Genomic DNA, 20,407 nt, shown 5'->3' on the forward strand with positions numbered 1-20,407 from the left:
ACTTTAATCTAGACTCCTGCCAGTGGTAACCTTACCCGTCAAACAGATCCATCGTAGTTGGGATCACTTCAGTAAAGCAAATTAGATGCCCCAACAACTGCGTTTGCAAATTTTCCCAGTAGATTTCCGGGTCAAAATATTCTGATGAAAACTTTTGTGATTCTATGATGACAGGCAAGGAGCTAGGTGTGACCTCCATTCCAGGTTGATGCACTGCTACAACTTTCAAAGATACTTTTTGTGACCTAAATACACCTTCCTCATCCAGTCTGGGCCACAGCCACCTCAGGAAAGTACGTCGAATTTCCTGAAAATGTAAAAATTGGAAGTTACAGTAAAATTTAGTGAACTGTTCAGATCAGTTGATTTTAATCTATAAGTAAATTGGTATCTAAGGATTTGAGTACTTATGAAAGCAACCAAACACAATCAGATGTCAACAGCAACATGGCACACAACACTATTAGGGGCCGAAATTCATCACCTCACTGCCCGCTGCTGCTGACTGCCGCTCACTGCCGCCGACATTGCTCTTCTTGAGCCACCCAGTGCAACTTTCGAGGTGGCTTGGAGCGGGCAGGAGTGGAGAGCCACCGGGAACCACCCACTGACGTCGGCAGACGGCCGAGTGGCGCAACTGACCTCCCGCCCGCCAAGCTCCTAGATTTTTGTGGGTGGGAGTCGGCGGCAGAACGGGGCTGGACCGCTGCGAGGAGGCTGGTCTGTCCCCTACAGTAAGTAGGAAGAACTTGAAAAAAAGGTAAGTGAACATTTTTTTTCAATTTTTCAACAGCGGCTTACCTGAATGGGGTCCCCTGAAGGTCTTCCGATAGTTTTTTTAACTTTTTATTGGTGATTTTTTTCCCCAGCTCTTTGACCCTCCATCGGCCCAACTCCATCCTCGGCGGCACTTGGGCGGCAAACATCTCTGCCGGCAAGAATGAGACCTCCCGCCCGCTGCCGCCCAGATTGGCGGCGTATATCATCCATTTGCTGCCCACCGACCTTCGAGGGACCGCGGCCATGAATATCCCACCCAACGTACCGTCCGGTACCTCGGCGGCCATCAGCGGCACTTTGGGCGGCACTTGAGCGGGCGGAGGTCTTGATGAAAATTGGCCCCTTAGATTTTTACCTCTGGAGTACCATTCTGGAAATTATTACTAGCAGTTACACATTATAAACTGTTACTGTTGTAACTGCACTAAGTAAACAGGTTTCATCCAATAGGCATGATTTTTAAAAAAATGTAAATTTTATGTTCAAAGTTTGCAATGTTAGTGCTAAAGAATGAGCCGATTTCAGGCACCTGGTGCCAGCATCAGGTACAACAGAGTTAGATGCACAGTAAAGTTGACCTATGGCAACTCTGAGCAAGACTGATGATTTATGTCATATTAGGTGCAATTTTCTTTTGTTGACCCATATCCACTCAGCACATGAAATTTATATAGAGTTTAAAAGCCAGCAGTCAGAGTAAACTTTAATCCTATCAATAGGAGTTATATTTGGTCTCTGATCCCAGAGGGAAAGACCAATATCTAATCCAATGGAGTGCCCAGTTTCTCCTCCCCACCCACCTTGATTTTCAAATATGTCAACGCAAGCGTCAATTCAGGTCCAGACAAATATATCTGTGTTAGAAAAGACAGTGCTGAGCCACATGTAAATTAGATGCTAATTTTAGGTACAGTGGCAGAGAGGAATAGCACAATAAGCCCTCTGTAAAACTAGGAAACACATTGTATGGCTCTGGTATTTACTATCATGACTTGTGAGGGGGAAAAAATTAAGAGAACCATGCCACAGCAATTTAACCTGTCTGTACTTTATTATAAGGACAGCCTGCACTGTATGCTAGCGTATGTCTAGCTCCAAGACAAGTTCACACGACAGATATACCGAATTTCCGAACCTAGAAGAACACTAAGCAGACTATTTTTACAGCTACTGCAGTTACAATGAATGATCTGGAAGCAATCTTACAAGCAGCCTGCACTCATCAGCAAAATGTTTATTGTGACAAAGTGGCCAAGGTCGAAGGTTAAATGTCACCTTCAAACTACTGACATACCTAAAAAGAAATGAATACAAGTTTTTACATTTGAGAACAGTGCGTTTTTGTGTTGTGGGGATCCATATAAAAATGTTAGGAATACCAATCAATTTGATTAAAATATCCACTGATTCTGTGTATTTTTAAAGCTTTCATTTCTTTGTAAAAAAAATCCAATTTGACAGAGTATTCAATGAAGCTATCCAAATATCATATTAATTTTCAATAATACTTTCCCTCCCAGAATTGTTACGATTCTTACACTGCCCGTGCTTGTACTGAACCCATTCTTATATAAATAATTTCTGTTAAGAATAATGTTAACTGAGACTAGCTTTCTACTAACTTTCTTCCTTTTTACCAATTACGGTAATTATTAACATAATTAAACACACTTACAGAACAAAGTGAAGGCATCAATTCAAGCGTTCCTCAACCATTACAAATATCCTATACAAATGTTGAAATGTTTGTTTTGACCAGACCCCTCTCAAGCATAAATACACACAAAAAGAAAGAAATTGACAAAATTGTTCCAGGTAATTTGCTCACTATAATGAAGTGTTTAAATACTAAGGGGCATAAGTTACAAATTAGGAAGACAGGAGAAAAAAAAGTCAAGCTGAATATTTTCACCAAAACTATAACAAAATTTTGCAATGAATTAGCAGATTAGGACACTGAATCAAATAATAGTCCAAAAGTTAGAAGCAAACTGTATAAATGGGAGCAAGAGTCAATTAGATGCCATTCTCAAAAGTGATGGGATTGAGGAGAATGGTAAGAAGACAGGAGGGTGGGGTTGATCTAAGAAAATGGATGGGCCCGTTGGGGCCAATGACTGTTACCGTTAAAACTACTTACGTTCTAAAATGACATACTATAAAAGGATACACACAATAGGTAGCTTAAGGTATCTGTTAGAATTCTTAAAGGAATGAGGTTACCCATACACAAATGTTTGAGTATCCCACAATGTGAACAGGTAAAAGTCTCCAGACAAGCAAATAATAGTGATAACAGTGGCAAAGTCACACAAACCCTATACCCACACCCGTTAATGCTCCTCCTGAACAGCTGCATGAAAATTCATTTGCCAACAGCAAGATTAATTTATATGTTCAAATAGCTTTTTCTTTCCAATGGTAGTCTACTTTTCCCTAATTTCACATCCCACAATTACACTGTGCTTCTCTGTCAGAACAGTGGGGCTGCCCAGCGCAGAGATCTTTCAGGATGCCGTCCAATGTGCTCACTGGTCAACCCAGTCGTAGACACAGTGCAGAACACTAAAAACAGATGCTCCTTCCCCACCAACACATCACTGGCAATACTTCCTCAAGAGACAAAATTCAATAATGAACCTAAAACAGAAAATGCTGGAAACATTCAGCTGGTCAGGCAGCATCTGTGGAAAAAAGACCCTGTTTTAGCAGTTCAGACAAAGGGTTATACCAGAAATGTTAACTTTTTTTTCTTTTCTCCACGGATGCGGCCTAACCTGCTGAGTGTTTCCAGCATTTTCTATTTTTGTTTCAGATTTCCAGCAACTGCAATATTTTGTTTGTTTCAAATTGGACCTTTTAAATAAAAATCCAATATCATAACCGCTGTACTAAAAATGTTTCACGGTGGATCACCAATGGTTCAAAATAGAAGCTGGGAAAGGGTGCAAAAATCAACAGAGAAGATGAAACGAGATTGGGGACTCAAAGATGGAGTCAGGAAAAATGGCCATGTAAAGCAGACAGCTAAATACAAAATGTCACCGGCATTACTGCAGTCTTAGTTGCACAAAGGCCATACAAACCTGTATTGTGGTAGAATTGACTCCGGAAACTGTATTTTCAGTTTCAAAAGACTACGAACTTCATAAAAGGAATAAATAACAATAAGCAGTATATTGTGTAGGCGTTGGTTCAGTGGTAGCACTCCCGCCTCCGAGTGAGGCAGTCATGGGTTGAGGTCCCACTCCAGAGACTTGAGCACATAATCTAGACTGATATTTCAGTTTAGTACTAAGGGAGTGCTGCACTGTTGGAGGTCCGTCTTTTCGGATCAGTCATTAAACCAAAGCCCCGTCTGACCGCTTAGGTATACAATCAAAGATCCCATGGCATTATTCGAAGAGGAACAGAGGATTTCTCTCCGATGTCCTGGCAAATATTTATCCCTTAACTAACATCACTAAAAACAAATTATCTAGTCATTATCTCATTGCTGTTGTGGTTCTTGCGGTGCACAAATTGGTTACCACGTTACCTATATTACAACAGTGACTGCACTTCAAAACTGCTTCATTGGCTGAGAAGCCCTTTGGGGTGTGCTGAGGTTGCAAAAAGCGCAAAATAAATCTTTTAATATGGCCTTCCTCACTGCTATTTTGATGTACTTCACCACTTGCATACAAAGCCCCTACCAACCTGTGCTCTTTACAGAGACAACCCTTCTTGGATTTAAAAAATAAATAAAATAAACGGGAGTTGGATCAGTATATGAAGGGGAAAAATTGCAGGGCTACGGGGAAAGGGCAGGTGAGTGGGACTAGCTGAGATTTGGCATGGGCTCGATGGACCGAATGGCCCTTTTTTCATGCTGTAACCTTTCTATGATTCTATGAAATACACAATAGCGCCACATCAGACCAGAGACTTACCAGTTGCCCTAAACAGCAAGAGGTGATTGTTTAAAAATGACGAAATGGTGTTGCAAAGGAAGATGCCAGCATTTTGTGAACAAGGTAGATGTTTAGATCAAGGTAAACAACAACCCATTCCAGTCTGGAGCTGCAAGTCCATGCAGGGACTTGTGTCACTGTGTTTATCTTGTCAGTAAGGACACACCTGGCACTGGACAACTGACATTTTGTTAACGGGTGAAAGCTTACAAGAAAATTCTTGATTCTACTCCTGTTACTTTTAATCCAAGAGGACAGATGGTTTACTCACTCTACACTTGTCTTGTATACTTTTAACAGGAAAACTTATCCCTGTGCAAAAGCATGCATCTATGACAGCTGGCCAGTTTGTGAACACTGCCTAAATGATTTGTGGTAATGTCTTGAAGTTCTTATGAATAAAAAGAATGAAGACCCTTGCATCCAATATTAGAAACCAGTCTTGAAAGGCCAAGTCTCTTTGAACCCAGATGTAAAGGCATCCATGTCGCCTTGAAAAGAAGCCCATCTTCCACCAACAAAAGCGCATCTATTCATTCAAGTGACTGGCCAGGCCACCTTCATTGCCATGTCACTGGTGATTTTAAAGTTCTGCTAATGTTTCATAATTTTCTCAATGTGCTCTCCAAATAATTCTTTTAAAACAAGATTTATAGCAGCTTTAGCCCGAGAATAATAACATAGAAACATAGAAAATAGGTGCAGGAGTAGGCCATTTGGCCCTTCGAGCCTGCACCACCATTCAATAAGATCATGGCTGATCATTCCCTCAGTACCCCTTTCCTGCTTTCTCGCCATACCCCTTGAACTCCCTAGCTGTAAGGGCCATGTTTTTGCCCGTAAAGTGGATAACCTCATATTTATCCACATTATACTGCATCTGCCATGCATTTGCCCACTCACCTAACCTGTCCAAGTCACCCTGCAGCCTCTTAGCATCTTCCTCACAGCTCACACCGCCACCCAGTTTAGTGTCATCTGCAAACTTAGAGATATTACACTTAATTCCTTCATCTAAATCATTAATGTATATTGTAAAGAGCTGGGGTCCCAGCACTGAGCCCTGCGGAACACCATTAGTCACTGCCTGCCATTCTGAAAAGGACCTGTTTATCCCGACTCTCTGCTTCCTGCCTGCCAACCAGTTCTCTATCCACGTCAATACATTACCCCCAATACCATGTGTTTTGATTTTGCACACCAATCTCTTATATGGGATCATGTCAAAAGCCTTTTGAAAGTAGAAATACAGCACACCCACTGGTTCTTCATTGTCCACTCTACTAGTTACATCCTCAAAAAATTCCAGAATATTTGTCAAGCAAGATTTCCCTTTCATAAATCCATGCTGACTTGTATCCTGTCACTGCTTTCCAGATGCACTAATATTTCATCCTTAATAATTGATTCCAACATTTTCCCCACTTCTGATGTCAGGCTAACTGGTCTATAATTACCCGTTTTCTCTCTCCCTCCCTTTTTAAAAAGTGGTATTACATTAGCTACCCTCCAGTTCATAGGAACTGATCCAGAGTTGATAAGACTGTTGGAAAATGATCACCAATGCATCCACGATTTCTAGGGCCACTTCCTTAAGTACTCTGGGATGCAATTTATCAGGTCCCGGGGATCTATCGGCCTTCAATCCCATCAATTTCCCTAACACAATTCCCCGCGTAATAAGGATATCCTCAGTTCCTCCTTCTCACTAGACCCTCGGTCGTCTAGTACTTCCGGAAGGTTATTTGTGTCTTCCTTCGTGAAGACAGAACCAAAGTACTTGTTCAATTGGTTTGCCATTTCTTTGTTCCCCATTATAAATTCACATGAAAACGACTGCAAGGGACCTACGTTTGTCTTCACTAATCTTTTTCTCCTCACATATCTATAAAAGCTTTTGCAGTCAGTTTTTATGTTGCCGGCATGCTTCCTCTCGTATTCTATTTTCCCCCTCTTAATTAAACCCTTTGTCCACCTCTGCTGAATTCTACATTTCTCCCAGTCCTCAGTTTTGCTGCTTTTTCTGGCCAATTTATATGCCTCTTCCTTGGATTTAACACTATCCTTAATTTCCCTTGTTAGCCACGGTTGAGCCACCTTCCCCGTTTTATTTTTACACCAGACAGGGATGTACAATTGTTGAAATTCATCCATGTGATCTTTAAATGTTTGCCACTGCTTATCCACCGTCAACCCTTTAAGTATCATTTGCCAGTCAATTCTGGCCAATTCACACCTCATACCATCGAAGTTGCCTTTCCTTAAGTTCAGGACCCTAGTTTCCGAATTAACTGTGTCACTCTCCATCTTAATAAAGAATTCTACCATATTATGGTCACTCTTCCTCAAGGGGCCTCGCACAACAAGATTGCTAATTAGTCCCTTCTCATTACACATCACCCAGTCTAGGATGGCCAACTTTCCAGTTGGTTCCTCGACATATTGGTCTAGAAAACCATCCCTTATACACTCCAGGAAATCCTCCTCCACCGCATTGCTACCAGTTTGGTTAGCCCAATCAATATGTAGATTAAAGTCACCGATGATAACTGCTGTACCTTTATTGCACGCATCCCTTATTTCTTGTTGATGCTGTCCCCAACCCCACTACTACTGTTTGGTGGTCTGTACACAACTCCCACTAGCGTTTTCTGCCCTTTGGTATTCCGCAGGTCCACCCATACCGATTCCACATCATCCAAGCTAATGTCCTTCCTTACTATTGCATTAATTTCCTCTTTAACCAGCAATGGCACCCCACTTCCTTTTCCTTTCTGTCTATCCTTCCTAAATGTTGAATACCCCTGGATGTTGAGTTCCCAGCCTTGGTCACCCTGGAGCCATGTCTTCATGATGTCAATTACATCATAACCATTAACTGCTGTCTGGCTTGACTTTCTAACACACTTTGCCCCTTCAGAACTTTGCTGTAATGCGGCACTTTTTGCTTTAGGCTTCTCTGCCCTCCACTTTTACTTTTCTTCTTTCTATCTTTTGCTTCGGACCCATTCTACTTCCCTCTGTCTCCCTGCATAGGTTCCCGTCCCCCTGCCATATTAGTTTAACACCTCCCCAACAGTACCATCAAACACACCCCCTAGGACATTGGTTCCGGTCCTAGTCAGGTGCAGACCATCCGGTTTGTACTGATCCCACCTCCCCCAGAACCGGTTTCAGTGTCCCAGGAATTTGAATCCCTCCCTTATGCACCACTCCTCAAGCTACGTATTCATCTGAGCTATCCTGCGATTCCTACTCTGACTAGCACGTGGCACTGGTAGCAATCCTGAGATTACTACTTTTGAGATCCTGCTTTTTAATTTAGCTCTTAGCTCCCTAAATTCGTCTCGTTGGATCTCATCTCATTTTTTAACCTATATCGTTGGTACCTATATGCACCACGACAACTGGCTGTTCACCCTTTTTTTTCAAAATGTTCTGCACCCGCTCCGAGACATCCTTGACCCTTGCACCAGGGAGGCAACATACCATCCTGGAGTCTCGGTTGCAGCCGCAGTAACGTCTATCTACTCCCCTTACAATAGAATCCCCTACCAATATAGCTCTCCCACTCTTTTTCCTGCTCTCCTGTGCAGCAGAGTCACACACGGTGCCATGAACCTGGCTGCTGCTGCTCTCCACTGATGAGTCATCCCCCTCAACAGTACCTATAACGGTGTATCTGTTTTGCAGCGGGATGACCGCAGGGGACCCCTGCACTACCTTCCTTGCAGTGCTCTTCCTGTTGGTCACCCATTCCCTATCTGGCAGTGTACCCTTTTCCTGCGATGAGACCAACTCACTAAACGTGCTATTCACGTCATTCTCAGCATTGTGGATGCTCCAGAGTAAATTCACCTGCAGCTCCAGTGCCGCAATGCGGTCTGTCAGGAGCTGCAAGCGGATGCACTTCCCGGACATGTAGTCGTCAGGGACGCTTCCCACATATTACAGGAGGAGCATAACACGTGTCCGAGCTCTCCTGCCATGATTTAACCACTAGATTAACTTAATTTGGCAACAACAATGCTAAAAGGTTACTAACTGATAAAGAAAAGAAAAAGAAAAGCTACTTACCAATCACCAGTCAATCACTTACCCCCTTGGCTGTGACGTCACCTTTCCATTTCTTTCTATTTCTTTTTTGCCTTCTCTCCCAGCTGCAGCTGCACCAGCTGGCTCCTCGACGAATCTCAAACTCCCCGCTCGAAATCCCGCTGCCTCCGACGCTCACAGGCCTTTTTATAGGCCGCTCCTCGGACTCCCCGCTGCCTCCGACACTCACAGGCCTTTTTATAGGCCACTCCTCGATGCACCGCGAACTCCCCGCTCGAAGTCCCGCTGCCTCCGACGCTCACAGGCCTTTTTATAGGCCGCTATAAGGACACTCTTAGCCAGGGATATCTACCAAGAAGGTTATCCCAGGTTACACGTCAGATCGCCACCTTGAGGGTATTAATTGTGGATTCCTGCTCAAGTTTGCCAGTCCGCATTGTTATCCACGTATGTGTATCAGCTATCCATAACAAGGTCATGGATCTATATGGACATATTAACCTGTGCAACCTGTTAGCAAGGGTTACTAAGTCACTAACCTAATTTGGAAGGTGCCTGGAGCATATAGCGATAATGTACACCATTTCTCTAAGGTATCCCAACATCTTGGGCTGTTGCAGAAGTCAGGGGGAAAGAGATACTGAGCCTACAAGTCAACAATTAACCTACTGTTCACCTGCCCATCTCCCCAAAGCATTGTAATCAATTTATTCCTGGTCCTAGTTTTGGAAAACTTGGCAACAATTTGGCTTCAGACAAAAAAGGCACTAATCATTGCCTTTCAATTAGGGAAAATCTTGATGTAGCCAGGACAAATATCAATGTCATTATTACTCACTGCAGATGGTATGCCACTTGTGCTGCGACTGGAGACTTTTTACACACTTTGACAAAGTAAATATATTCAAAAAGCCCTAGACCTGCTTTACTTTTCTCTCTGCTCTCTTCATGTTACAGCTTCTTGCCCACCCCCAATATTAGATCTCCCTATACTATCTACAATTTCCCTAGAAAGAGGATATGGACGAAATCCATTTTGCCCATTTGCAACTTAAAAAGTGTGGAAAACCACCACAGGCTAACTTCCCTTAATATATTCCCTGAGAGTGCCTATCCATTATTTTGCTTAACTCCAGACATCAGCCCCAGATTGGGAACTGAATTCAGGGTTCTAACAGCTAACAATGATATCGGATTACCTAAAGTAAGTGAAAAAGTCACATGAGGACAGTCAAAAGTATTCCAATACAAGTTCATAACAGCCATAGGTTTTTACTTATGTGCAATTCTGACTCAAGAGTTAAATCCATGTAATATATAGAACTCAAAGTAACCTAGCCCTAAAAGATTCAATGCTAACCCTGTTTATGTCCAACCATTTCAAACACCTGGAAAGAACTGATTTTAGGACATTCCCTCAGTTTAAATAACTTAAAATACAATTTTAGTGCAGGCAAAAAGTCATTCTTAATAACTAAATTAATATGTAAAACTACATCACAGTTGGAGTGGTAATTACTATGGCTATTATAACCACTCAAAAGCTGCAGCTATGTCAATGCTTTGTGTTGGTAAGCTGTCCAGATCTGATAGATGAATGAAGTGTACATGTGATAGAAGAGATAGGCAAGGTGGAAAAGGAGGAGGGGTAGCCCTGATAATAAAGGATGGGATAAAGACAGTAGAGAGAAAGGATCATATCTCTGAAAATCAAGAATTAGAATCAGTTTGGATAGTGATAAGAAACAGCAAGGGGTAGAAAACATAGAAACATAGAAACATAGAAACATAGAAAATAGGTGCGGGAGTCGGCCATTCGGCCCTTCTAGCCTGCACCGCCATTCAATAAGATCATGGCTGATCACTCCCTCAGTACCCCTTTCCTGCTTTCTCTCCATACCCTTTGATCCCCTTAGCCGTAAGGGCCATATCTAACTCCCTCTTGAATATATCCAATGAACTGGCATCAAACAACTCGCTGCGGCAGGGAATTCCACAGCTCAACAACTCTCTGAGTGAAGAAGTTTCTCCTCATCTCAGTCCTAAATGGCCTAACCCTTATACTAAGACTATGTTCCCTGGTTCTGGACTTCCCCAACATCGGGAACATTCTTCCCGCATCTAACCTGTCCAGTCCCATCAGAATCTTATACGTTTCTATGAGATCCCCGCTCATCCTTCTAAACTCCAGTGAATAAAGGCCCAGTTGATCCAGTCTCTCCTCATATGTCAGTCCAGCCATCCCTGGAATCAGTCTGGTGAATCCTTCGCTGCACTCCCTCAATAGCAAGAACATCCTTCCTCAGATTAGGAGACCAAAACTGAACACAATATTCCAGGTGAGGTCTCACGAAGGCCCTATACAACTGCAGTAAGACCTCCCTGCTCCTATACTCAAATCCACTAGCTATGAAGGCCAACGTAACATTTGCCTTCTTCACCGCCTGCTGTAGCTGCATGTCAACTTTCAATGACTGATGAACCATAACACCCAGGTCTCGTTGCACTTCCCCTTTTCCTAATCTGCCGCCATTTAGATAATATTCTGCCTTCGTGTTTTTTCCCCCAAAATGGATAACCTCACATTTATCTACATTATACTGCATCTGCCCACTCACCTAACCTGTCCAAGTCACCCTGCGGCCTCTTAGCGTCCTCCTCACAGCTCACACCGCCACCCAGTTTAGTGTCATCTGCAAACTTGGAGATATTACACTCAATTCCTTCATCTAAATCGTTAACGTATATTGTAAAGAGCTGGGGTCCCAGCACTGAGCCCTGCTCACTCCACTAGTCACTGCCTGCCATTCTGAATAGGACCCGTTTATCCCAACTCTCTGCTTCCTGTCTGCCAACCAGTTCTCTATCCACGTCAGTACATTACCCCCAATACCATGCGCTTTGATTTTGCACACCAATCTCTTGTGCGGAACCTTGTCAAAAGCCTTTTGAAAGTCCAAATACACCACATCCACTGGATCTCCCTTGTCCACTCTGCTCGTTGCATCCTCAAAAGATTCCAGAAGATTCGTCAAGCATGACTTCCCTTTCATAAATCCATACTGACTTGGACCGATCCTGTCACTGCTTTCCAAATGCGCTGCTATTTCATCGTTAATGATTAATTCCAACATTTTCCCCACTACTGATGTCAGGCTAACCTGTCTACAATCACCCGTTTTCTCTCTCCCTCCTTTTTTAAAAAGTGGTGTTACATTAGCTACCCTCCAGTCCATAGGAACTGATCCAGAGTTGATAGACTGTTGGAAAATGATCACCAATGCATCCACTATTTCTAGGGCCACTTCCTTAAGTACTCTGGGATGCAGACTATTAGGCCCCGGGGATTTATCGGCCTTCAATCCCATCAATTTCCCTAACACAATTTCCCGCCTAATAAGGATATCCTTCAGTTCTTCCTTCTCACTAGACCCACTTTCCACTATTACATACGGAAGGTTATTTGAGTCTTCCATCGTGAAGACAGAACCGAAATATTTGTTCAATTGGTCTGCCATTTCTTTGTTCCCCATTATAAATTCACATGAATACAACTGCAAGGGACCTACGTTTGTCTTCACTAATCTTTTTCTCTTCACATATTTATAGAAGCTTTTGCAGTCAGTTTTTATGTTCCATGCAAGCTTCCTCTCGTACTCTATTTTCCCCCTCTTAATTAAACCCTTAAGTCCTCCTCTGTTGAATTCTAAATTTCTCCCAGTCCTCAGGTTTGTTGCTTTTCCCAGCAATTTATATGCCTCTTCCTTGGTTTTAACACTATCCTTAATTTCCCTTGTTAGCCACAGTTGAGCCATCTTCCCCGTTTTATTTTTACACCAGACAGGGATGTACAATTGCTGAAGTTCATCCATGTGATCTTTAAATGTTTGCCGTTGCTTATCCACCGTCAACCCTTTAAGTATCCTTTGCCAGTCTATTCTAGCCAATTCACGCCTCATACCGTCGAAGTTACCTTTCCTTAAGTTCAGGACACTAGTTTCCAAATGAACTGTGTCACTCTCCATCTTAATAAAGAATTCAACCATATTATGGTCACTCTTCCCCAAGGGGCCTCGCACAACAAGATTGCTAATCAGTCCCTTCTCATTACATATCACCCAGTCTAGGATGGCCAGCTCTCGAGTTGGTTCCTCGACATATTGGTCTAGAAAACAATCCCTTATACACTCCAGGAAATCCTCCTCCACCGCATTGCTACCAGTTTGGTTAGCCCAATCAATATGTAGATTAAAGTCGCCCATGATAACTGCTGTACCTTTATTGCACACATCCCTTATTTCTTGTTTGATGCTGTCCCCAACCTCACTACTACTGTTTGGTGGTCTGTACACAACTCCCACTAGCGTTTTCTGACCTTTGGTATTCCGCAGCTCCACCCATACTGATTCCACATCATCCAGGCTAATGTCCCTCCTTACTATTGCATTAATTTCCTCTTTAACCAGCAACGCCACCCCGCCTCCTTTTCCTTTCTGTCTATCCTTCCTAAATGTTGAATACCCCTGGATGTTGAGTTCCCAGCCTTGGTTACCCTGGAGCCATGTCTCCGTGATGCCAATTACATCATATCCGTTAACTGCTGTCTGCGCAGTTAATTCGTCCACCTTATTCCGAATACTCCTCGCATTGAGGCACAGAACCTTCAGGCTTGTCTTTTTAACACACTTTGCCCCTTTAGAATTTTTCTGCAATGTGGCCCTTTTTGTTTTTTGCCTTGGGTTTCTCTGCCCTCCACTTTTACTATTCTCCTTTCTATCTTTTGCTTCTGCCTCCATTTTATTTCCCTCTGTCTCCCTGCATGGGTTCCCATCCCCCTGCCATGTTAGTTTAACTCCTCCCCAACAGCACTTGCAAACACTCCCCCTACGACATTGGTTCCGGTCCTGCCCAGGTGCAGATCGTCCGGTTTGTACTGGTCCCACCTCCCCCAGAATGGTGCCATGAACCTGGCTGCTGATGCTCTCCCCTGAAGAGTCATACCCCTCAACAGTAACTAAAGCGGTGTATCTGTTTTCCAGGGGGATGACCGCAGGGGACCCCTGCACTACCTTCCTTGCACTGCTCTTCCTGTTGGTCACCCATTTAATATCTGGCTGTGTACCCTTTACCTGCGGTAAGACCAACTCGCTAAACTATTCACGTCATTCTCAGCATCGTGAATGCTCCACAGTTCATCCACCCGCAGCTCCAGGGCCGCAATGCGGTCCGTCAGGAGCTGGAGGCAGATACACTTTCCGCATACGTAGTCGTCAGGGACACCGTTAGCGTCCTTGACTTCCTACATAGTACAGGAGGAGCATAACACGTGTCCAAGCTCTCCTGCCATGACTTAACCCCTAGATAAACTTAATTTGGCAATAACAATGCTAAATGTTACTTACTGATAAAGAAAAGAAGAAAAGAAAAGCTACTTACCAATCACCAGCCAATCACTTACCCCCTTGGCTGTGACGTCACCTTTCGATTTCTTTCTACTTCTTTTTTGCCTCCCTGCTGCAGCTGCACTGGCTGGCCTCTTGTAGGCCGCTCGTCTTCCGAACTCCCGCTGCTCACTGACGGGCCTCTTGTAGGCCGCTCGCCTCCCGAACTCCCGCTGCTCACTGATGGGCCTCTTGTAGGCCGCTCGCCTCCCGAACTCCCGCTGCTCACTGACAGACCTCTTATAGGCCGCTCACCTCCCAAACTCCCGCTGCTCACTGACGGGCCTCTTGTAGACCGCTCGCCTCCCGAACTCCCGCCTCTCACATTGGTGGGAGTTGTTTATAGGCCCCCAAACAGTAATTGTCATGTAGGGCAGATTATAAATCAGGGTAACAAGGGTAATACGGTAATCATGGGAGACTTTAATCGGACTAAGCAAACCAAATTTGCAATAATGTGAAGGATGAATTCATGGAATGTATATAAGACAGTTTTCTAGATCAGTATGTTGAGGAACCAACTAGGGAGCAGGCTATTTTAGATCTAGTATTGTGCAATGAGAAAGGATTAATTAATAACCTTGTAGTAAAGGGGCCTTTAGGGAAAAGTGACCATAATATGATAGAATGTTAGATTAAGTTTGAAAGTGATTTCGTTCCAATCTGAAACTAGGGTCTTAAATCTAAACAAAGCAAACTAGGTAGATACGAGGGGCGAGTTGGCCAAGATAGATTGGGAAACTACATTAAAAGGTATGATGGTAGACAAGCAATGGCTAGCATTTAAAGAATGAATACATAATTATCAACAAATATACATTCCTTTAAGGCACAAAAACCCCACAGGAAAAGTGGTGCAAACGTGGCTAAGAAGAGAAGTTAAAGAAAATATTCAATCAAAGGAAGAGGCTTATAATGTTGGCAAAAGAGCAGTAAGCCTGAGGATTGGGAGGATTTTAGAATTCAGCAAAGGAGGACCAAGAAATTGATAAAGAAAGGGAAAATAAAATATGAGTAAACACGAGCAAGACACATAAATACAGACTGTAAAAGCTTCTTTAAGTATGTAAAAAGGAAAAGATCAGTGAAAGTAAATGCGAGTCAGGAGAAATTATAATGGAAAATAAGGAAATGGCAGAGAAATTAAACAAATACTTTGTGTTTGTCTTCACGGAAGACGACGCAAAAAACCTCCCGGAAATAGTGGAGACCCAAGGCTCTTGTGAGAATGAGGAACTGAAAGAAATTAGTATTTGTAAAAAAATAGTATTGGAGAAATTAATGGGACTGAAAACCGATAAATCTACTGAACCTGATGGCCTACATCCCAGGGTTTTGAAAGAAGTGGCTATCGAGACAGTGGATGCATTGGTTGTCATCTTCCAAAATTCCATAGATTCTAGAACGGTTCCTGCAGACTGGAAGGTAGCAAATGTAATCCCGCTATTTAAGAAAGGATGGAGAGAGAAAACGGGGATCTACAGACCAGTTAGCTTGACATCAGTAGAAGGAAAAATGTTAGAATCTATTACTAAGGATGTAGTAACAGGTCACTTAGAAAATAATAATAGGATTGGGCAGAGTCAACACAGATTTATGAAAGTGAAATCATGTTTGACAAATCTGAGAGAGTTTTTTGAGGTTGTAACTAGCAGAATAGATAAGGGGGGGACCAGTGGATGTGGTGTATTTGGATTTTCAGAAGGCACTCGATAAGGTGCCACAAAGAGGTTATTAAACAAAATTAGGGCTCATGAGATTGGAGGTAATATACTAGCATGGATTGAGGATTGGTTAACGGACAGAAAAGAGAGAGTAGGAATAAATAGCTCATTTTCCGGTTGGCAGACTGTAACTAGTGGGGTACCGCAAGAATCAGTGCTTGGGCCTCAGACGTTCACATTCTATATCAATGATTTGGATGAGGGGACCAAATGTAATATATCCACTTTTGCTGATGATACAAAGCTAGATGGGAATGTAAGTTGTGAGGAGGATGCAAAGAGGCTTCAAGGGGATATAGATAGGCCAAGCAAGTGGGCAAGAACATGGCAAATGCAATATAATGTGGAGAAATGTGAAGTTATCCACTTTGCGAGGAAAAATAGAAAAGCAGAGCATTTTTTAAATGGTGAGAGATTTGGAAATGTTGGTGTTCAAAGGGACCTGGTTGTCCTTGTACACGGAATCACTGAAAGTTAACATGTAGGTACAGCAAGCAATTAAGAAAGCAAATGGTATGTTGGCCTTTATTACAAGAGGATTTGAGGATAAGAGTAAAGATGTACAGTATTATTGCAATTACATAGGGCCCTGGTGAGACTACACCTGGAGTATTGTGTACAGATTTGGTCTCCATACCCAAGGAAGGATATACTTGCCATAGAGGGAGTGCAATGAAGGTTCATCAGACTGATTCCTGGGATGGGGGGAGGGGGGGGGGGGGGGCTGTTGTCCTAAGAGGAGAGATTGAATAGACTAGGTCTGTATTGTCTAGAGTTTAGAAGAATGAGAGGTGATCTCATTGAAACATACAACATTTTTACAGTGCTTGACAGGGTAGATGCAGGGAGGATATTTCCCTTGGCTGGGGAATCTAGAATAAAGGGCTGGCCATTCAAGACTGAGATAAGGAAAAATTTCTTCACTTAGAGGGTGGTGAATCTTTGGAATTCTCTACCCCAGAGGACTGTGGAGGCTCAGTCATTGAATTTATTCAAGACAGAGATCGATTGATTTTTGGATATTAAGGGAATCAAGGGATTATGGGGGTAGTGCAGGAAAGTGGCATTGAGGTAGAAGATCAGCCATGGTCTTATTGAATGGTGGAGCAGGCTCGAGGGGCTGAATGGCCTGCTCCTGCTCCTAATTCTTATGTTCTTATGTGTGTGAGCTTGAGTGCCAGAAGCAGCTATCACTACAGACTGGTGTTTGTCCAGTGAAGCCAGTAGAATGTAATAATGTATGTGGAAGCATCCATCTGGATAATCTATTTTAACATTTGGTCCTTAAGTAGCTGATCAACAGAAGTGATGGCCCAGATTATACCTACACCGCCTGGTGAAAACCGGGCCGGGGGGGGGGGTGGGCAGTTAACATCAGGTGAATCACTTAACCCCTCTGACCTTGCTGCCGTCCCGCTGTGTCCCGATCTTAACCTGCTCTTTTGAGCATGGCGAGCAAGAGACCTGCAGGAAGGCAGCGGGGTCCTGTTTAAAAATGCAGATCAGGGTCCAATGACATCATCAGGACCTGATCTTCAATTTTAGTCAAAGGTTTGAATGGGGGACCAATGCCGTGAGCTGGATCATGGGCCAGAATAGGTTCAGCAGGTAAGTTTATAAAAGCTAATTTTAGGTTTCCTTATGGGTCAGGAGGAGCAGGAGTGCTGCTGCATCCGGGCCTCACAAGAAAGCCTTGGGCCACTATTGTCCCGGGCTCCTCCCCCCCACTCATAATCGCGGCCTGAAAGCCCCCTCCACCCGCTCCCAATCGCGGCCAGAGTCAACCTTCCCCCCAACCTGGTCGCGGTCAGAGAGCCCCACTGGGTTCAGGCAGGACTCCGCAAACTTGTATTCAAATGAGACTCGTCCTCCAAGGTCGGCCAGGCCTCCACCTCCCGGATTCGTAATGGGATTTGGGAATCACACGCTCCATTCCCGTCCCCACTATAAAATCGAGGCCAATGTTCCTCTTCACACAAGTACAGCCACTTATGAAGATTTATTACTAATCCTGTAAAGATTAGTACCCACAAGGAAAATATGCCTTTGTATTACTTTCATTTTTGCATTAAATCCTAGCAATTTTGTTTGCCTAAAAAAGTGAACTTAATCAAATATCGTTGAACACACTGGCACTCATTTTACATTATGTGCAGCTGTTGTCTGCCAAAAAAAGATATGAAACATTCAACATATCGGTGTCTAATTTTACAATATTTAATCTCAACTTTATTATGTTTTTTTCCAACAATATTTTGTTAGAAACTAGTGAATTGCATTTAGGTTGTGTGTGTAAATAAGTTCATAAATTAAAGGAATTGATTTGCCAGAACTAATGGTGAAGCTCAAAAGGTTGACAGGTTTTGTTCTGCACATTGCCTAAAGATGAAAAAATCCGGTTTTTGGCAGCCACACATTTTCAGGTCACTAATTTGATATTTCTAGCCATGCAGTGCCTCCTTGTGGAGTAGAAAATATCAAATACTCTGAATGCAAACATGGCAACAACCAGGTGCAAGTGTTTTTAAAAAATCATACTGTAATATATATTAGGCATTTAATAGACAGGTTAAAAGGAAATTGTAACTGTTACCTGCAATATGTATCCTGCCGTACATTTTTCTTCCCCATTAGAATGTATATTGGATTCAAGTGTCAAATATATTTCGATATTTTATTTAACAGTAATTCTTCAATATTAAGTAAAACTGGTTTCACTGGATGCAGAGTATGAACTGCATAAAATTTGCCAGTATTTTAAAATTAAATATATTTGAAAAGGCACTGTAATCAAGAATTTCTGTTGCAATCTGATCACTCTCGTACTGCTCTGTCACCACCAGCCTTTATTAATGATGGTGCCTTGGAACTGGTAACACCTGTAAAGGTGATCACAGGCTGAAACATCCTGACCGACAAAGATATTTGTGCGTGTATTGCAAGAAAAGTGGGAGAAACTGGAATTACCAGGTAAAATAAAACATCTCTATCCTCCACACCTGCCTCTGGCACTCATGCAATTGTTTACATGAACACGTTATCAGCACATAAGGCAGGATAAATCTGCATTTAGAAAGGCAAGGAATAATTAGGGACAGTCAGTACGGATTTGTTAAGGGAAGATCGTGTTTGACTAACCTGACTGAATTTTTTGAGGAGGTAACCAAGAGGGTCGATGAGGGTAGTGCATACGATGTAATATATATGGACTTTAGCAAGGCTTTTGATAAGGTCCCACATGGTAGACTGGTCATGAAGGTTAAAGCCCATGGGATACAGGGCAAAGTGACAAGTTGGATTCAAAATTGGCTTGGAGGTAGGAAGCAAAGGGTAATGATTGGTGGATGTTTTTGTGACTGGAAAGATGTTTCCAGTGGGGTTCCGCAGGGCTCAGTACTGGGTCCCTTACTTTTTGTGGTATATATCGTTTTAGATTTGAATCTAGGGAGTATGATTAAGAAGTTTACAGACGACATTAAAATTGGCTGTGTAATTGATAATGAAGAGGAAAGTCATGGGCTACAGGAGGATATCTACTGGTCAAGTGGGCAGAGCACTGGTAAATGGAATTTAATTCAGAGAGGTGTGAGGTGATGCACTTTGGGAGGGCTAATAAGGAAAGGCTATACACATTAAGCGGTAGGCCACTTAATAGTGTAGATGAACAAAGGGACCTTGGAGTGCTTGTTCACAGATCCCTGAAAGTAGCAGGCCAGGTGGATAACGTCGTTAAGAAGGCATACGGAATGCCTTTATTGGCCGAGGCATAGAATATAAGAGCAGAGAGGTAATGCTTAAATTGTATAATACTTTGGCTAGGCCACAACTGAAGTACTGCGTGCAGTTCTGGTCGCCGTATTATAGGAAGGACATGATTGCACTTGAGAGGGTGCAGAGATTTACTAGGATGCTGCCTGGAATGGAGAATCTTAGTTATGAGGACAGATTGGATAGGTTGGGTTTGCTCTCATTGGAACAGAGGAGGTTGAGAGGAGACCTCATAACTACAAAATATTGAGGGGCCTGGACATAATGGATTGTAAGGGTCTATTTCCATTGGTGGAGGGGTCTATTATGATGGGGCATAGTTTTAAGGTGGTTGGTGGAAGATTTAGAGGGGATATGATGGGGGGGGGGGGGGCTTCTTTACGCAGAGGGTTGTGGAGATCTGGATCTTGCTGCCTGGAAGAGTGGTGGATGCAGAAATCCTCACCATTTTTAAGAGATGGTTGGATGGGCACTTATAGTGTAGGGTTACGGACCTAGAACTGGTAATTGGGATTAGACTGGATGACCTTTCGTTGGACGGTGCAGATATAATGGTAAGTACTGCAGGGAATAGAATACGGCCAGGGTGATCTCCTGGACTAGTTTCAATCGCCAAGATGGGTCAGAGAGGAATTTTCCCAGATTTTTTCTCCCTAAATTGGCCTGGGTTTTTAATCTGGTTTTT

The 20,407-nt window shown here is 43.0% G+C and overlaps 1 protein-coding gene across 2 annotated transcripts in view; it reads right to left on the reverse strand.

Annotated features, from left to right (window-relative positions):
• hlcs (holocarboxylase synthetase (biotin-(proprionyl-CoA-carboxylase (ATP-hydrolysing)) ligase)) overlaps window positions 1-20,407 on the reverse strand; it is a 169,058-nt gene that overhangs the window by 98,918 nt on the left and 49,733 nt on the right. For both annotated transcript variants that reach the window (XM_070893833.1, XM_070893832.1), the window contains one exon: window positions 36-307. In XM_070893833.1, coding sequence (XP_070749934.1) covers window positions 36-307 — 272 coding nt within the window. The remainder of the gene's footprint in view (window positions 1-35; window positions 308-20,407) is intronic.

The sequence above is a fragment of the Pristiophorus japonicus genome, chromosome 11 (genome assembly GCF_044704955.1).
Source record: "Pristiophorus japonicus isolate sPriJap1 chromosome 11, sPriJap1.hap1, whole genome shotgun sequence".
Taxonomy (NCBI): Eukaryota; Metazoa; Chordata; class Chondrichthyes; family Pristiophoridae; genus Pristiophorus; species Pristiophorus japonicus.